The sequence below is a fragment of the Zonotrichia albicollis genome, chromosome 18 (assembly GCF_047830755.1).
Source record: "Zonotrichia albicollis isolate bZonAlb1 chromosome 18, bZonAlb1.hap1, whole genome shotgun sequence".
Lineage (NCBI taxonomy): Eukaryota > Metazoa > Chordata > Aves > Passeriformes > Passerellidae > Zonotrichia > Zonotrichia albicollis.
The window spans coordinates 537087-552142 of NC_133836.1; the positions used below are offsets into that span (position 1 = coordinate 537087).

At 47.0% G+C, this 15056-nt stretch overlaps 1 protein-coding gene across 2 annotated transcripts; it reads right to left on the reverse strand.

Moving 5' to 3' along the window:
- Positions 1–290: 290 nt before the first annotated feature.
- Positions 291–13834, reverse strand: PIWIL1 (piwi like RNA-mediated gene silencing 1). 2 transcript variants are annotated; one of them, XM_074554584.1, is made up of 21 exons: positions 13550–13834; positions 12934–13008; positions 12142–12331; positions 11687–11812; positions 11096–11310; positions 9892–10013; positions 9191–9271; positions 8501–8698; positions 8045–8156; positions 7087–7204; positions 6361–6478; positions 6095–6209; positions 5472–5659; positions 4861–4933; positions 4331–4531; positions 4129–4232; positions 3586–3656; positions 2912–3065; positions 2543–2668; positions 1951–2098; positions 291–1528 (listed from the first exon to the last, which is right to left on the reverse strand). In XM_074554584.1, exons 2-21 carry the CDS (start codon positions 13006–13008, stop codon positions 1412–1414), a joined length of 2652 nt encoding a protein of 883 aa, XP_074410685.1. In that variant the 5' UTR covers positions 13550–13834; the 3' UTR covers positions 291–1411. The 2 variants fall into 2 exon arrangements, with proteins under 2 accessions (XP_074410685.1, XP_074410684.1); XM_074554583.1 differs by having other exon boundaries at positions 12934–13011; positions 13550–13833.
- Between the last annotated feature and the right edge of the window lie 1222 nt (positions 13835–15056).

Genomic DNA, 15056 nt, shown 5'->3' on the forward strand with positions numbered 1-15056 from the left:
GTGTACAATCGTTGTGTATTATATTTTATATAAATAAATAATTTGATATTTTGTAGAGTGCAGTATGTTTCATAAATCCCCTGTGTCGGCTGCTGCCTTCCTGTGTCAGGCTTTTTTCAGAACTGCCCATGGCCACTGAAGTTCACTGCAGAATAAAGAAAAGTTCCTCCATCTGCAAGGGCTTCCCAGAGGTAAAAAAGGATTGCAGAGTTACTCCAGCAATTGTCCCATCTGTGCCCAAAGCCCAGTGCTGAAGCACAAAATACAGAACAGGCTCAAACGGGCAAGGATTACAGCAACAACTTTATTTAAATTTCACAAAGCAAAGCAACAAGGTTCACAACAAGGTGGTTAAGAAAACCAGCACTAATCTGAATTTCTCCACGTGCAGTAGTTTGCTACTGCAAAAATCTGAAATCAACCTCCATGCCCCCACCTGCTGTTAGTTTCAAAAATGGGCTGCAGAACAGTGACCAATGAAAACCTCAGACATGAACAAACCAGGGCTGCTTCCCAGTGCTTGGAACTACAAGACCAAAAACCCCAAGCGTGCCAGTGCACTGCTGTTCCCCGATGGAAATGTACTTCTCAGTTAAGGAGCAGTGTTAAACAGGAGCAGCCCAGCAGTTCAGCTGCCTCCAGCCCTCTCCCCCCACCAGGCAGTGACCATGAGGCTCCAGCCCAGGACAGTCCCTGTCCCCAGAGCTGCTCCAGCAGCACAGGCAGCCCAAGGTGTCCCTGCTGTGGAGAGGCTCTGCAGAGCTGAGCCCTCAGCGTGCAGCTGCACACAGCCCTGCCCCTCACAGCTGGCAAAGCCCTCACTGGCCCCTGGCAGCACCAGAGCTTGGGGCTGCTCCGCAAATCCCTCTGCTGAAACCCTGCCACGGTCCTGCATCACTGTGCAGCCTGCACACAAAGCCTTGGTAACCAACAGCACCTGGTCACCTCCTCCTAAGGCATGAAACAGCTCAGGAGACAAAGCTGGCCCTCATCTTAACCAAGCAAAACAAGGAATCAACAATATTGAAGCATTTTGAAAAGTAGAAGGGTAAATACCAGCTGGAAGAGTTGGGATTCTGGTCTGCATAACTCTCTATCTCCCATGCAAGAAGTAATTCTGTGTAAGACTTACCAAAATGTAAATAAGAACAACCAATAAACTTTTAGGAAGAACTTTAGAAAATAAGTATCAAATATCATAAAAATTTGTGTAGTTATTCTAGCAAGCAGACACCTGTTCAAAATGCAAATCTCAAGCTTTTCCTTGGTACAATGAAAATAAAATAATTTCCACAACTGCACATATCCTGTGCATGTCTCTTATGAAAAACCAAAACTAAACCAAAAGCCCAGACAATTGTACATTCCCTAGAGAGGAACTGCTCTCTTCTGTTTGGCTGGTAGCTGAGCTTCAAAGGTAGTACAGTCTGTCTGAAAGTGTCATGCTTGGCTCTCTGTGAATACTCTGACCCACAAGGAAAGCCAATTTGTGAGCGTACTGGCAAGGAGCAGGTACTCTGATAATACCCTGTAGAAAGGGGCAAAAGAAAATGAAGGCAATTATTTTCAGGTAATTTAAATAAGCATGCAGTCGCTGCAACAAAGAGCTCTGAAATCTGCATACTTGTAAACTTTGTATTGCCTGTTGTTTATGCTGGTTTGTGAAAATAACTGTACATACCCCAACACAACACAAGAACAGATGCAAAAACCCCCAACTTCCCAACTCCAGTGCCCTCCTGCCACCTCATACACGGGTTTACATTCAGTGCTGGGCCTTGCAGAAGGTGAGACATGTCACATCTGGTGTTTGTGGCTGCTGAAGCACAGCTCAGCGCTGAGCTGGGTGTGCAGCAGAGGCCTCAAGGCAATGCAGCAGCACAGCTCCACCTCCATAAAGGAGCAGATACCTGTGTGTTGCGTGCAGGCTGTCCCTGCAGGAGCACTCACCGACCAGTTGTAGTACATGTGGCACAGCTTGTAGGTGAGGCGCTGCACGTGGTCGGGTTTCAGCTGGCTGGTGTCGTAGATCACGTTGTAGTGGGTGGGTGCCACGCAGCCGTTCTTCACCGTCTGGCTCACCACGAAGAAATCATACCTGCCCCACCAAACACCCCACCAGCCTGTTACTGAGAGGGCTGTGTGCCCTGTGTGGGAAAATGCCAGTCCCCAGGTTAGCTGTCCTGGTTTCTTCACTTCATGCTCATTGAGTGCACCCCAGAGGGATGCCTAGGCTGTGGCCACAAAAGCTTCCTCTGTGTCTGAAAGGCCAGGAGGCCTGGAGGAACGTGAATAACATTATTATATGGACCAGGTCTTGAGGCCATAACAGCCTCAACTATTTGTTCAATCCCATTTTCCTCCTGATAACCACCCTGCACGTGCCCTTAGCTTACACTGCTCATTTTCTGCAGCCCCTGAGCCACACAAGTGTGGGAAGTATTTTTACACCTGATCCTACAGTCCCTGTAGTGTTGGATCTATCCCCTTCCTGCCCAGGCTGCTGGCAGCAGCAGGAAGTGCTGCCTCTGCAGGAACTCACCACTCTGGTCTGGTCACCACTGTATCAACAACAGTCCCTGGGGGTGGGTTTTTGAGTCCTCCCCCAGTCTCTGCAAAGAACCTGGCACCCACTCGTTTCTTCACCACAATCACAGTGAGTCTCGGGCTAAAAGAAAGGAAAAAGGAAAATAAACAATACTCTCCTAGAAAACTGCACTAGGACTATTTCAGGAGCAGATTCTCTGGAGTTCCAGGGCATTAATGTCACATGTAAGTCTTTATTGATTCAGATTAAGTAAAACATTGTTCACAACTTTAGACACACAGTCTTCACCCATAGCCTTGTTTTGTATCCCAGTGTTTATTCCTCTGGCAGTGTAAAGAGAAGGGTTGGTAGAAACGGATTTACCTGTAGTCAGTACCAATACTCTTCAAGCAATCCAGAAATTGAGGCACTTCATAATTAACCAAAGTATTGAGTTGTCCATCTCCAACACCATCACGATACACAAAAATACGAGAGGGCAAAGACTTATTCCACTTCAACCAGTTCCTCAGAGCACCTTAAAAAAACAAGAGTAATAGCCATTAGTTGTAATGACAATTCATTCCAAAACAGGAATAGATTTTTATTCCTAGAAAACCAGCAAGTTGGAGAAGTAAGGTCCTCAATCCTTCAGTAACCTGAAATGGGTCAGCATCATGCTACACAAACATACCTGCAAGGAAGAGCTCTGGTTTGCCTGTGCACCCACAAACAGAAAGGACCCAAGGATACACCTGCTCTGCTGGCCTCTCTCATAGCAGGAGCTGCCCCCCATGAAATCAGGCTCCCTTAAAGCATTCTTGGAAGTGCACTGCTCAGTAGTTTTTAATTATTGCAAAGGAATGTGGGAATCAGTGAAAGAATTACACAAGATGCTATTCATTTTCAGCAGTATTTATAAGGGAATGTTTAATCTGTTGTTATCCAAGTGCAGGCTGGTAAAGCCTCGTCTCAGGCCAGCAGGAGAGGAGGGTTTTGAGAAGCTGAATTGTCAGTTCTTAGATCTGGCTCTACAAGAGCAGAACTCCTTCCCTTACTTTGCAAGCAGGTTTTGATTCCATCCACAAGTTCTTGCCCACGGCTTTGAACAACGCAGCGGGAGAACCACCTGTGAAGAACAAAATGAAAGAGACCTTCAAAGCATTTCCCAGGCTTACTGCAATGAAGTTATTTTTAAAATGCCCATGACCACTTAGTCTTTACAGATCAATGCAGCCAAGGAAGAGCTGGGGTTCTATGAGAATATTTCCCCTAAATAAAAACATGGTAAAAGTGCCATAGCGTGACTTAAAACTCTTCTCAACCAAGAAGAGCCTTTCACACAAGTCAACACAAAAGGGGAAGGCCCTGTCACCCTGACGCTCTCTATTCATCCCAGCCATGTCTCCACCACTTGACCCTTCTCTCAAGCAATGTGGGACAAGGCCACTCCTTCAAGGGATGCAGTGAGAAAAATTCACAATATATTTCACATTAACCATTACAGCAAACCAATTCCGCATTTTGCTGAAGGACCACCCCACTGAAGCTGTTTCTCAGCCAAAGGAAAAGGGTTTTTACCTGTGGCAGCCTGCTCTTACCGTGTGACTGACTGATTGAGGCTGGCCACGAAGCCCGCGATGGACTGCTTCCCAGAGACGGTGTCATGGTAACAATCGATGCCCACAATCATCACCTGCTTCAGCTGCAAGGCAACCACACACAGCACGGGCCTGCTGTACTGGCCTGGCTTTTGAAATAAAGCCTCATAAGAGCAGTTACCGTTCATAAAAAAATACTTACGGGGATCTCAACACTCCAGAGCTCTCCGCCCATTTTACAGTTCATTTGCAAGGCAATTTTTGTTGCTACCGTCATGATAGTCTGCGGTTTACTCAAAGTGCGAGCCAGCACACACTGGCTGGGGATGGGGCAGTCTGTGCACAGGTACTTCTTGATGGCATCGTATTTATCCTTTCGGGAGCTAGACAAGATACAAACTACCTTTGAAGGAAAAAGAATCTTTGTAAGAAGCTGCATTCTCAGAGCTATACAGCACTTAAACAGCTCTTTCGGAAAAAGTTCGTAGGTGCAAGAGAAATATTCAGATGTTCACAATGAAAGAAAGAACTGCAAAGTGTCAGTGTCTGTACTTCAGAACCAAAGGCTCCTATCCAGAAGGATATCCAAGATCACTGGTAGGTTTGCACAGGAGGATGAGCAGGTACGTAGCGGATTCTCAGGGGCCCAAAGCTGCAGTTCTGAGAGCAAATCCCACTAAACACCAGTTACAGAGAGAAACAGGATTTGAAATTATGGGTTCAAGTACATACTATGTTTATGTCAGGGGTAATCCTTTGCTGTAAAACCCTTAAATATGCTTCTGTTCTATCATCTACTTCAATCCTGAAAAGAAAGAGAGAAAATGTTTACAGAAAAAGAACAGCTAACAGCTATTGAAACTTCAGCAAAAGCATAAAAGCTCACTACACATCCATAGTGTATGAAATGTCACATTTACAGCTATTAACAAACTACTTTCACACATCTGAAGACTAAAAGGAATCACCTCCAAAATTAGGCTTCCAAACACAATGAAATTCAAAATTAAAAGCAAGCACAGGTACTCAAGGGAGGATATTTGCAAGGAGAACAGATCACAATCAGAATATATCCTGAGTCAGCAGAAAATACTCCTTAGAGAAGGGTTTGCTCAATGACTGTCTGCCTGACACTTCTTAGTTTAGGCATATGAAAAGCTCTCAGAAATAAAAGTATGAGTAAGGAAAGTCAATCACAAGAGAAAACAGAACAATCTGCACACTGAAAGCAACTCTGCTTCATTAAAAACCTCCCAGACATGGGCTGTGTGACACACTACACCCTCCCTCGCTGAACAGCCCCAGTGGTGACGGTTTTCCCTCAGCTCAGTGAGGACACTCACATGCTTGGCCTGTTCATGTGGATGCCCATGGAGGGGGTGACCTTGAAGAGGCTCTGCAGCAGGGTGTTGGCCACGTCGTAGTTGCGGCGGGTGTAGATGAGCAGCCAGCTGTCCATGGGCATGGAGCGGATCAGGGGCACGCCGCGCGTCTCCTTGGTCCAGTCGGCAAACTGAGGGTTGTAGTCGAACTGCAGAGCAAAGAGCTCGTGTTTGACAGCAGCCTCTGACTGAATGCACATCTCCACTGCTCATCCTACCTGTGCTGAGCACACACTGCCTGCGTTCTAGCTACCCAGCTGAAATCCTTAGTGGCTTTTCACCGTAAAGCCTGGGCACCTCTTTAATAGATGGAAATGAATGGAAACCTCTCTGCTCTCCTGGACTGTGTGCCTGACCAGAAGGACTGTTCTGCAAGGACAGCCCTACTGTGATGGACTGCCTTCAAGGGTTTCTAACCACGGCTCGGGAACAACTTAATCTGCAAATCTCCTGCTTGGACAAAGTATGTAACATTTTCACTCTCTATCCTTCACTTATAAACCAAAAAGTACTATTTCCTTCCTTAAGAACTTGTTTCATCACTGAGACATCCAGAAGATTTTAGAAGTTGATTTATTATTTACCATGGCTCCTGATTGAAAGATCTTTTCTCCTTGAACAATTCTTCCTGTAAAGGACACTGATTTATTATCAAAGCTTAGACCCCAGTTTCGGAGCTCCTTCTGAACATTGTCATCTCTGTTTAAAAACAAGATATGAATGAAAATCATGAGAAATTTGTTCCTGCTGACTTTTCAAAAACTAGTACGATTTCAGAAGTTTCACTGCAAGAAGTTTGTTGTACACATCTTTCACGACACAGAAACAGAGAGGACATTAGGTGCCATACTTTTGGATGTAGTTCAGAAGCCTGCTCAGCTCGCGCTGCCTCTGCTCAGGCGGCAGCCGTGTGTGGATGGCCAAGTCCTTCATCATGTTGAAATCGTTGCGCATCTTGTCAGTCAGTCCTGCCAACAACAAAGCCTTTTCTGAGTCCCAGTTAAGATGAAGGACTGTAAAAATTAAACCTGCAGCTCATGCAGATTAGTGCTACATGTCCTGCAGACACAGGAAGTGGTGGCAGCAGTAGCCAAAGTTTTCACTTGCTTCCTGTACATATATCCCCACTGGCATGAAAAAAAATCCTGGACTTTTGCACTAGAGAGGAAACTACACAAGGCATTGCAGCTCTTCAGTTCCGTTTTCAAATCAAAACAAACAGTGCTGAGATGTTCAGGTACTGCTAGTGCAAAACAAATATTTATCTATCTTACAGAATTATCATTAATTTCTAGTGAATTGCTCTTTTTCAACATAAGTTCTATCACCAAAACTCTACAAGTTATCAGAGTGCTGATGTTGAACACCATAGCTTAACACTATGCAACAACAAACCCCCTCAAGCTTTCCAGTCCCATTTAAATATCCAATCTTTTAGCTAAAAAATGTGTTCCTAAACTCACACTTAACAAACAAAACAGTTTCCCTGAACTCTGCAGAAAGCTGCTGTCAGAATGCCTCTTTCAGTAGGCATTATGGTTGACAGATGCTTTGATATGGAAAAATGCTATAGTACCTGTTAGGGAGCACAGCTCTGGAATCAGAGCCACAGTTCCTTGTATGTTCCCTCTCTTCCTCTTCATCTGACTGATCAGAACAGGCTGCATCCAATCACTAATTTCTATATTATATTGCTGTATCAGAAATATAGACTGCATGTTAGTTTATTCATAACAAACAAGTTACTCATAGCAAACATTATTATTTCTGAATAACAATGCTCACTTTAGAAAACAAGTATTGTTCCTAAAACAAACCCAAAAGCAGCTAGTAACCTTTTTCAATTAGCACATCTCAGAAGAATTGGTTTTGCCAGAAAAGGCAAAGCAGGGAAGCACTATTGTGTCAACTGATGCCATCAGACTACTGATGTGTAAGAGACAACAGACACAAAGCCTGTGCCTTGCTTGAGGCATTATCATCTGGGGCATCTAACTCAATACTGGGATGCTCCTTCCACTTCAGCAATGGACAAAGTTCTGCCCTACAGAGCAAGTGAATTTAAGAAATCACAAGAATCAAACAAGACTGCCAAGTGAAGTTTCTGAAATTGAGCTTTCCCATACCCGCGTTTCTGCTGAAGCCGGTATGCATGAAGACCTGACAGTTACAGAGGGTGGTCCAGCTGTGACAGACACATTCAATCCAGAGGCACTCTGGCTTTCCCAGCCTCACTTCTGCACGCTGTGACAATGTATCTGTGTTCCTCCCACATTACCTGTCCCTGCCCCACCTTCCCAAGAGCTCCCTGCTCATCCGTGCAGCCCTCCTGGCCCTTCTGCCTGGGATGGACTACTGTCACCAAACCATGCTGTGCAGGTTAGTTACTGATCTCAGATTGCACAGTGGCCTTTAAACAAAATTCTGTTACATTAAAATACTATGAATTAGAAACCCATGCATCCTAAGTAAACCTGTAACAATGACTGAACATTCAAAGTTAAAGCATAAAATACACAGTTAAATTTTCATACCTTTTTGTAGTACTCCACAAAGCTCATCTCAGAACCATCTGATTTTCTGAAGGTACTCTTTGGATTGTTATCCCAGTCGATGTCATCAATTCTGTATGTTCTGTTATTGTACCTACATAAACATCACTTTTTGTTTTAATCTTAACTCAAATAGAAAAGAAATACACTAGGATGACAAAGTTACTGTCAGTACTCATGCAAGTTGGAAGTTTTGCTCCTTTCAGAAGTAATAACTTCAAGTTTTAAACTCTAATAGGCTCTCAATTCTACCACAAGCTAAACTGTAATAATATCAAAGAAAACCAGTCTGTACTTCCTGCTTTTGCAAATGCTGCCAACCTTGATCTGTTTGCTAGTTTGACAATGACAGATTTTCTGGCTTTCTGATGCTTTACTGCCTACTTCAGGACATGGAGCATAAAGAGCTCTCCAAGACAAGAGTCCAAGAAGACTTACTTTGTGAGAACAATTAAACCAATCAGCTCTTTAGCACAGGCATCTCTAAATCTCTCCTCTCCAACCTGGGAGTGAAGGCTGTGCATAGTATCCAGCACTGTCTCCCCACGGAGAACCTTATGGCTCACGTCTGCACACAGCATGATGTTCTCCTCATACTGCAGGATGGAACTTGTGAAGCCCAGCCACACCATCAGCCTGGCAAAAGACAACACACAAAATCTTAGTGTGCTTTAGAGCATCTTTATTCTGACCCCTTATTCCTGCCCACCTTCACAGACACCAGAGAGCAGTGATGGCACAATGAAGCCATCATCCAAATATAAACAAGCTCTTGAAGGTTAACAAAATCAAAAATATTTTACAGGTAGCTATCTTTAGTCAGCTAAGAAATCCATTTCATGCTGTTAAGTATCTCACAAAGTGTGTAGGCATTCAGGAGACTTTTAGAACAAAAAGCCCAGCAGTTTATGCAGCTGGACATGCCCAGTTCCTTCCATCAGCCAGGCTGCACAGGTCAGACTGAAGGCAGGGAGTGCAGCACAGCCCCATGACGGGCCCCCAGGCCAACTCAGGCCCACCAACTTGCACAGCAGGCCCAGGGCAGGCAGGAGCACCAGGCAGGGAACAAGGACAGCCCTGACAGCAGCAACCCCTGCACCCTCTGAAATCCAAGGGGTTCTGCCTAACCTGTGGTTAGGGATGCTGACGGGATCGCTGGGGTTGTAATAATTACGTCCAATCTGCTGCAAATTCAGCATCTTCAAAAGCCTAAAAACAGAAAAATGGATGTCCTTTAGCATTATTATGATTATTATCATCATCATCATCACATCATGCATGGTCCTATCCCTATGCACAATCTCACTGCTCATCTGGTTATGTAAAATACAAACTTCTCATTACACTCAATTTATAAAGGTAATTGACACTTATTAACAATAATCAGGTGAGAAGTTCAGGTCCAACTCCACCCTTCACCAACCAGCTGAAAGCAGCAGTCCCAACAGGCTATGTCTCAGGTGAACCACACAGGCCAGGTACCAAGATTAAGAGGAAAGACTAGAGTCATAAAGGAGGAAATTTCCAGTTCCATGTCCTGCTCAGTAATTTGCTTTAAGAGGCAAACCCACACAAAAAAAGGAGGGCGGAGTGTTGTAACTGCCTACAACAGCATGAACTGGTTTCACACTAACATGGCCCAGAAATACACACAACTGCACTTCACAGTACTGCCAGATGTGGTTGGCCCCACAATAACAGTAGCCAGAAAGGCTTAAAAATTTATATTTATAATACTTATTTGTTGTAGCCTATTCCTTGGATTGGAAAAACTTACTTCAGATATTTTTACAGTAACTTCTTATAAAGACATAACTTGTACAGCAAACCTTCTAAAAATGATGTTGTAAAACTGCAGACAAGTAGGTGAAGTGGGTGGCAACTCATTAGTGAGTGTGACTGTTATCTTCACATCTTCTCCATTTCGAGTCCTACTGAACAGTTCAGTAACCTGGAAAAGTGAAATGAGGTTAACAAAACCAGAGCGAACAGCGCTGTCTCTGCATTTTGCTCCAGTAATATCAAACTGGACTCAGCCATTTTTATTCCAAGCAATAATTCAAGGCTAACTGAAATGTAGATTCAATTGCCCACTAGGACTGTGAACTACAGCCTGCAAGACTCTGCTCATCGCGGTGAAGACAGCTCGGGGGTAGAATGGGGCTCTCCCCAGAGCAGCTGAACTCGAGATGAAGGCAAGGACATCACTTACCCATTACCATGACAGGAAAAGGACTCAGCTTGAGGAAATGAGATAACATATTGCCAACTAATATATATTTAATTATAAATTAAATGATTCAGATACTGGGAAGTAAAAAGACAAAGATTAGCACACACAGTGAAAACTTCTTCCCCTCTCCCTTTTCCACATTCAGCTTCACCCCAGACTCGTCTGGCCCCTCTGTGAACAGCACTGGCTACACCCAGTCCCTGCAGTGAAGCAAGGAGTGGCACAAGGCATAGAGGGCAGGGATTACCACCAGTGCATAGGTGTTTTCCCTTGGTGCTTGTTTCTTCTAAGATTTTTCTTTGCTCTGCAATTATCCCCTGCTTTTTAAATACACAGAGGTGCCAACAACTTTGCTGATGGGCCCAGCTTTAGCCTGTAAAGGGTCCATCCTGAATCTGGCTGGCAATGACTGTGCAACACAGGGCTGACCCTGACCCCTTCCCATAGGTGCCACCCTGACCCCTCCAGCTATCAAAACCTTGCCATATACACCCAACTCACCCACCCTTCCAAGTATGTGGGGTGTTAAAATACAGAAGGTATGAAAAGACGTAAGTACAAAGGAAACAAAAGGAGAAATATAGTCTGTACTATCACTTCTGTGCAGAGGATGTTTCTTGAAATTAACCATTAGAACCAGAAGTTCGTTACCAAATTTCTCCACACAACAAATTAGCTTATATTGATATATTCAGTACACTGTTTGTGGGACATCAATTCCCTAACCTCACCCAGCTAGTGAGAAACAAGAACAAACTGCAAGTCGTGATAGAAAATCCAGTAGCATTGTGGTGTCACACCTTGTTCTCGAGCTTCTTTGGCAGGAACAGGATGGAGCCATCAAAGGCATGGGTCTTGCCGATGGTCTCCTCGTGCTGGAAGAGCAGGGCGGAGCGCAGGCGCCGCGCCTCCATCTCGGGGCTGTAGCCCACGTGGTACTGGTACAGCGCCCACTGCGGGCGCGACGTCAGACGGAAGTGGTTGGTGGTCAGCTTGATGACTTTTCCTGAAAAACCTGAAATGAGAGCCGGATTGTAACAGTTACAAAATGTTACCACTTCACAGCCATTCAGCAACAGCTGAGGCAGTTCTTTAAGCCATGGCAGGCAGACAAAGATTAGAGATCAGTGGTGTTCTGATCTGCTCTAGCCCTGTGAGCTATGGCTCGCTGTTACCAGACACTCATCCGCCCTCTGGAGCTTCCTGCACAGCCTTCAGCTGCCAGGACAACATCTGTGCTGCTCTTCAGCTACCAGCAACAACTTCTTGTCTTTTTCTAATGCACTCTGAAGATTTTTTTACTTGGCTCTTTAGAGGAAACTAAGAGCAGAAATAAAGGAAACTCCTCCATTTCAAACTGCTTACATGTCTAGAATCTAATTTAAACATACCAGTTTTGGATTCCTGAACGTGCACCATGGCTTGCCGAGTGTTTACCCCAAGGTCATGGAAATCTCTGCGACGTCCACCCCTATCTCTTAAAGACATATCCTGGAGTCCTGAGGAAACCTGTAACCCTATTGTTTAAAATTCAAGAATGACAACTAATTAATAAATAACACATATACTATCACATATTAACAAATAAAAATATATAATGCAATTAAATCTTGAAAGGCATTAAGACAAATTTAAGAGTAATCACAAAATGTTAAATTTCAGCTTTTACTAAGTAGCAAACATCTTCCAAATCTCAGTAACAAAACTAATTTTGAAAAGCAAAAAAAAAGATTAATACAGTGTAAAGGATGCCTTAGTTCTAAATACAGGCATTCTAAAGGATGCCTGTATTCTCTCCAGAACAGGTGCTCTTGTGGAGCACACTGGGTTTCCCAGCCCTTCTGACCTTCTGGCCTCCTCTCCTGCAAGGGGGTCTCACAGCCATGCAGGTGCCTGTGGCCCCCAGGATCTTCCAACTGTGCTGGAGGAACATGGAGCTGCTGGAGCTGCTGCTGGAGCTGCTGTGGGTGCTGCTGCTGCTGCTGCGGCTGCCGCCGGCCGCGCAGCGGGCCGGCCATGCCCTGCTGCATCTGCCACTGCGGGAACAAACAGCCTCCTCAGCAGAGTGCCCACTGAGGAGAGAGCCCACACACTCCAGCACGAGGGATGCGCATTCTAACCCCTTCAGGTACATTTCTGTTATGGACATTTAAACCCTTTTTGTCCTATACTAAGCAGCAGAGTTACCATTCTATGCTGAAACTCAAAATTACTGTAGTGTGGAAACTTTTAAAGTTATCATTCATTTAACTAACAGCTAATGCAAATCCCCTCTTTCCAAGCTCTAACTAAAATTTATGGACTTCTCATTTTCTACAGTCCCTCTGATACCTCAAGTAACTGACCAGTTATTCTATAAAAATGTCTTTTGTAATTTTAGTGGCTAGTAAATAAGTTACATAAAAAAGTGTTGTGGCTGGAAGAACAGCAACCTTAAGCCACGAGCAATCCCACAATTCAGTTTCATGTTACTGGAAACTTAATAAAATGTCTTTAATAAAACAGAGGTGTATTACCTGTACACCAGAATATATGCATACACACATACAACATAGAACACATCTGCCTGATATTAAAATCGGAAGTAGGTGAGGTATGAATCTCAAATCCTGGTGAAGAAAGAAGAAAACCAACTCACAGGTGCATCTCCTACCGCAGCAGGAGGAGGTATCTGTCTGGGAGGCCTTCCTCTGGCTCTAGCTCTTCCAGTCATCTTCTAAAACAAGCAACCTAGAGCATTAGCGTTCTACCTTCTCCTTCCCACCCTTATTCCAATAAATAGTATGAGCAGCACTACAGCATCTGCCCTGCTTTAATCTCAAGTGGCTCAGCAGAACACACCCATCCCTGCCGAACTGGCTGCTCGGGGATCTCCACACTGGCAGAGCCATCACGGGAGCGTGGGCAAGGCCTTCAATCAGGTTTGCAGGGCCGGGCACAGGCCACCTCAAGGCTGAAGCTGTGAGTCAGCCAGAGCTGCGGCCTCAGCCGAGGGCCCTTGGACGTTCCCCCCAGGCTCCCCCGGAGGCTGAGCTCAGGCCGGTTCGTTCCCTTACCCCAGGGGCAGAGCTCCTTCTCCAGAGCACGTGCCTGGAGGCGCAGCGGCCTGCTCGGTCCCGCCCGGCCCAGCCCTGCCCATCGCCGGCACTCCCAGCCCGCCGGCCCCGGCCCGGGCCCGACCCGCCTTCCCGGCCCGCCTCGCAAAGCCTGTGGGGCCAGAACCCCACAAGGGCCGCACCAGGCCGCGGCCTTACCTCCGCCTGCCCTCGGGCCGCGCGGGGACACTGCTCCTAGCCGCCCGCAGACAGCCAGCCGCTCTCCCCGAGCCCCCGCACGGTTCTGTCCCCGCTGGAGCCGCCGCCGCTGCCGCAGGCCGGGCCCAGGACAGTCTCGGGACAGCGCCGGCCCGGCCGCGCCCTCAGGAACGGGCCCAGCAAGGCACGCGACAGAGGGGCGAGGCGGGAAGGCGCCCGCTGCGCCGATTGGCTGCCGAGCGCTGCCGGAGCGTGCCGGAGCGAGCCGAAGGGAGCCGAAGGACGGCGCTTGCCCCGCCCTCACGGCACCGCCCCTTGCGGCCGTGCCCGCGGGGATCCATTCCGGTATGGCGGGGATCTAACCCGGGATAGCGGGGATCCGTCCCGGGATGGAGGAGATCTAGCCCGGGATAGCGGGGATCTGACCCGGGATAGCGGGGATTCGACCCGCGATAGCGGGGATCCAGCCCGGGATAGCGGGGATCTAACCCGGGATAGCGGGGATCTAACCCGGGATAGCGGGGATCCAGCCCGGGATGGCGGGGATCTAACCCGGGATAGCGGGGATCCGTCCCGGGATGGAGGAGATCTAACCCGGGATAGCGGGGATCTGACCCGGGATAGCGGGGATTCGACCCGCGATAGCGGGGATCCAGCCCGGGATAGCGGGCATCTAACCCGGGATAGCGGGGATCTAACCCGGGATAGCGGGGATCCAGCCCGGGATGGCGGGGATCTAACCCGGGATAGCGGGGATCCATCCCGGTATGGCGGGGATCTAACCCGGGATAGCGGGGATCTAATCCGGGATAGCGGGGATTCGACCCGGGATAGCGGGGATCCAGCCCGGGATAGCGGGGCTCCCCCGGCCCCGGGGCGCTGTCCCCGGCCGTGCCCCCGCTGCGGGCGGGCTCCGAGTGTCCTGGGCACGGTGAGCGCGGTCCCCACGAGCCGTTCCCCCCTGTCCCGCCGGGGGACGGTGAATTTCGGTTGCCAGGAGATGGAGCAGTCCCGGGCAGGAGCAGCACGGTGCCGCCTGTCCCGCCGGGGATAAGGTGGATTTCGGCTCGCCAGGAGAGGGAGCAGTCCGACAAGGAATGGAACTCGGCTGTCCAGCGAAGGGCGCTCGCTCGGGGCTGCGCTGCCTGCGGCTCACACATTCCCCAGTTACCTGCCGTCAGCCCTGAGTTTATTTGTGTTGGTAGCATCTACATTTACCAAATTAATGTATTTTGGGAAATTTCAAATCAATCAGATGCCATACATGGAAACGTGTTGATACATTTAAAGTATTTAAAAGTGCTTCCAATTAAAGCACGTAACACACATGTGTTTAATGCTCTCTATCCCACAGCAATAAAATAAATATCAGTCCTTAGAAATTGTGACTTCTTAAGTGACTAATTCAACTCACCTGGAACTATGAAACAATGAAACACAACCCTTACACTAAGATCTATTAAAACACGTTTTTACTTTGACTACATTAAATGGCTTTATTAAATTA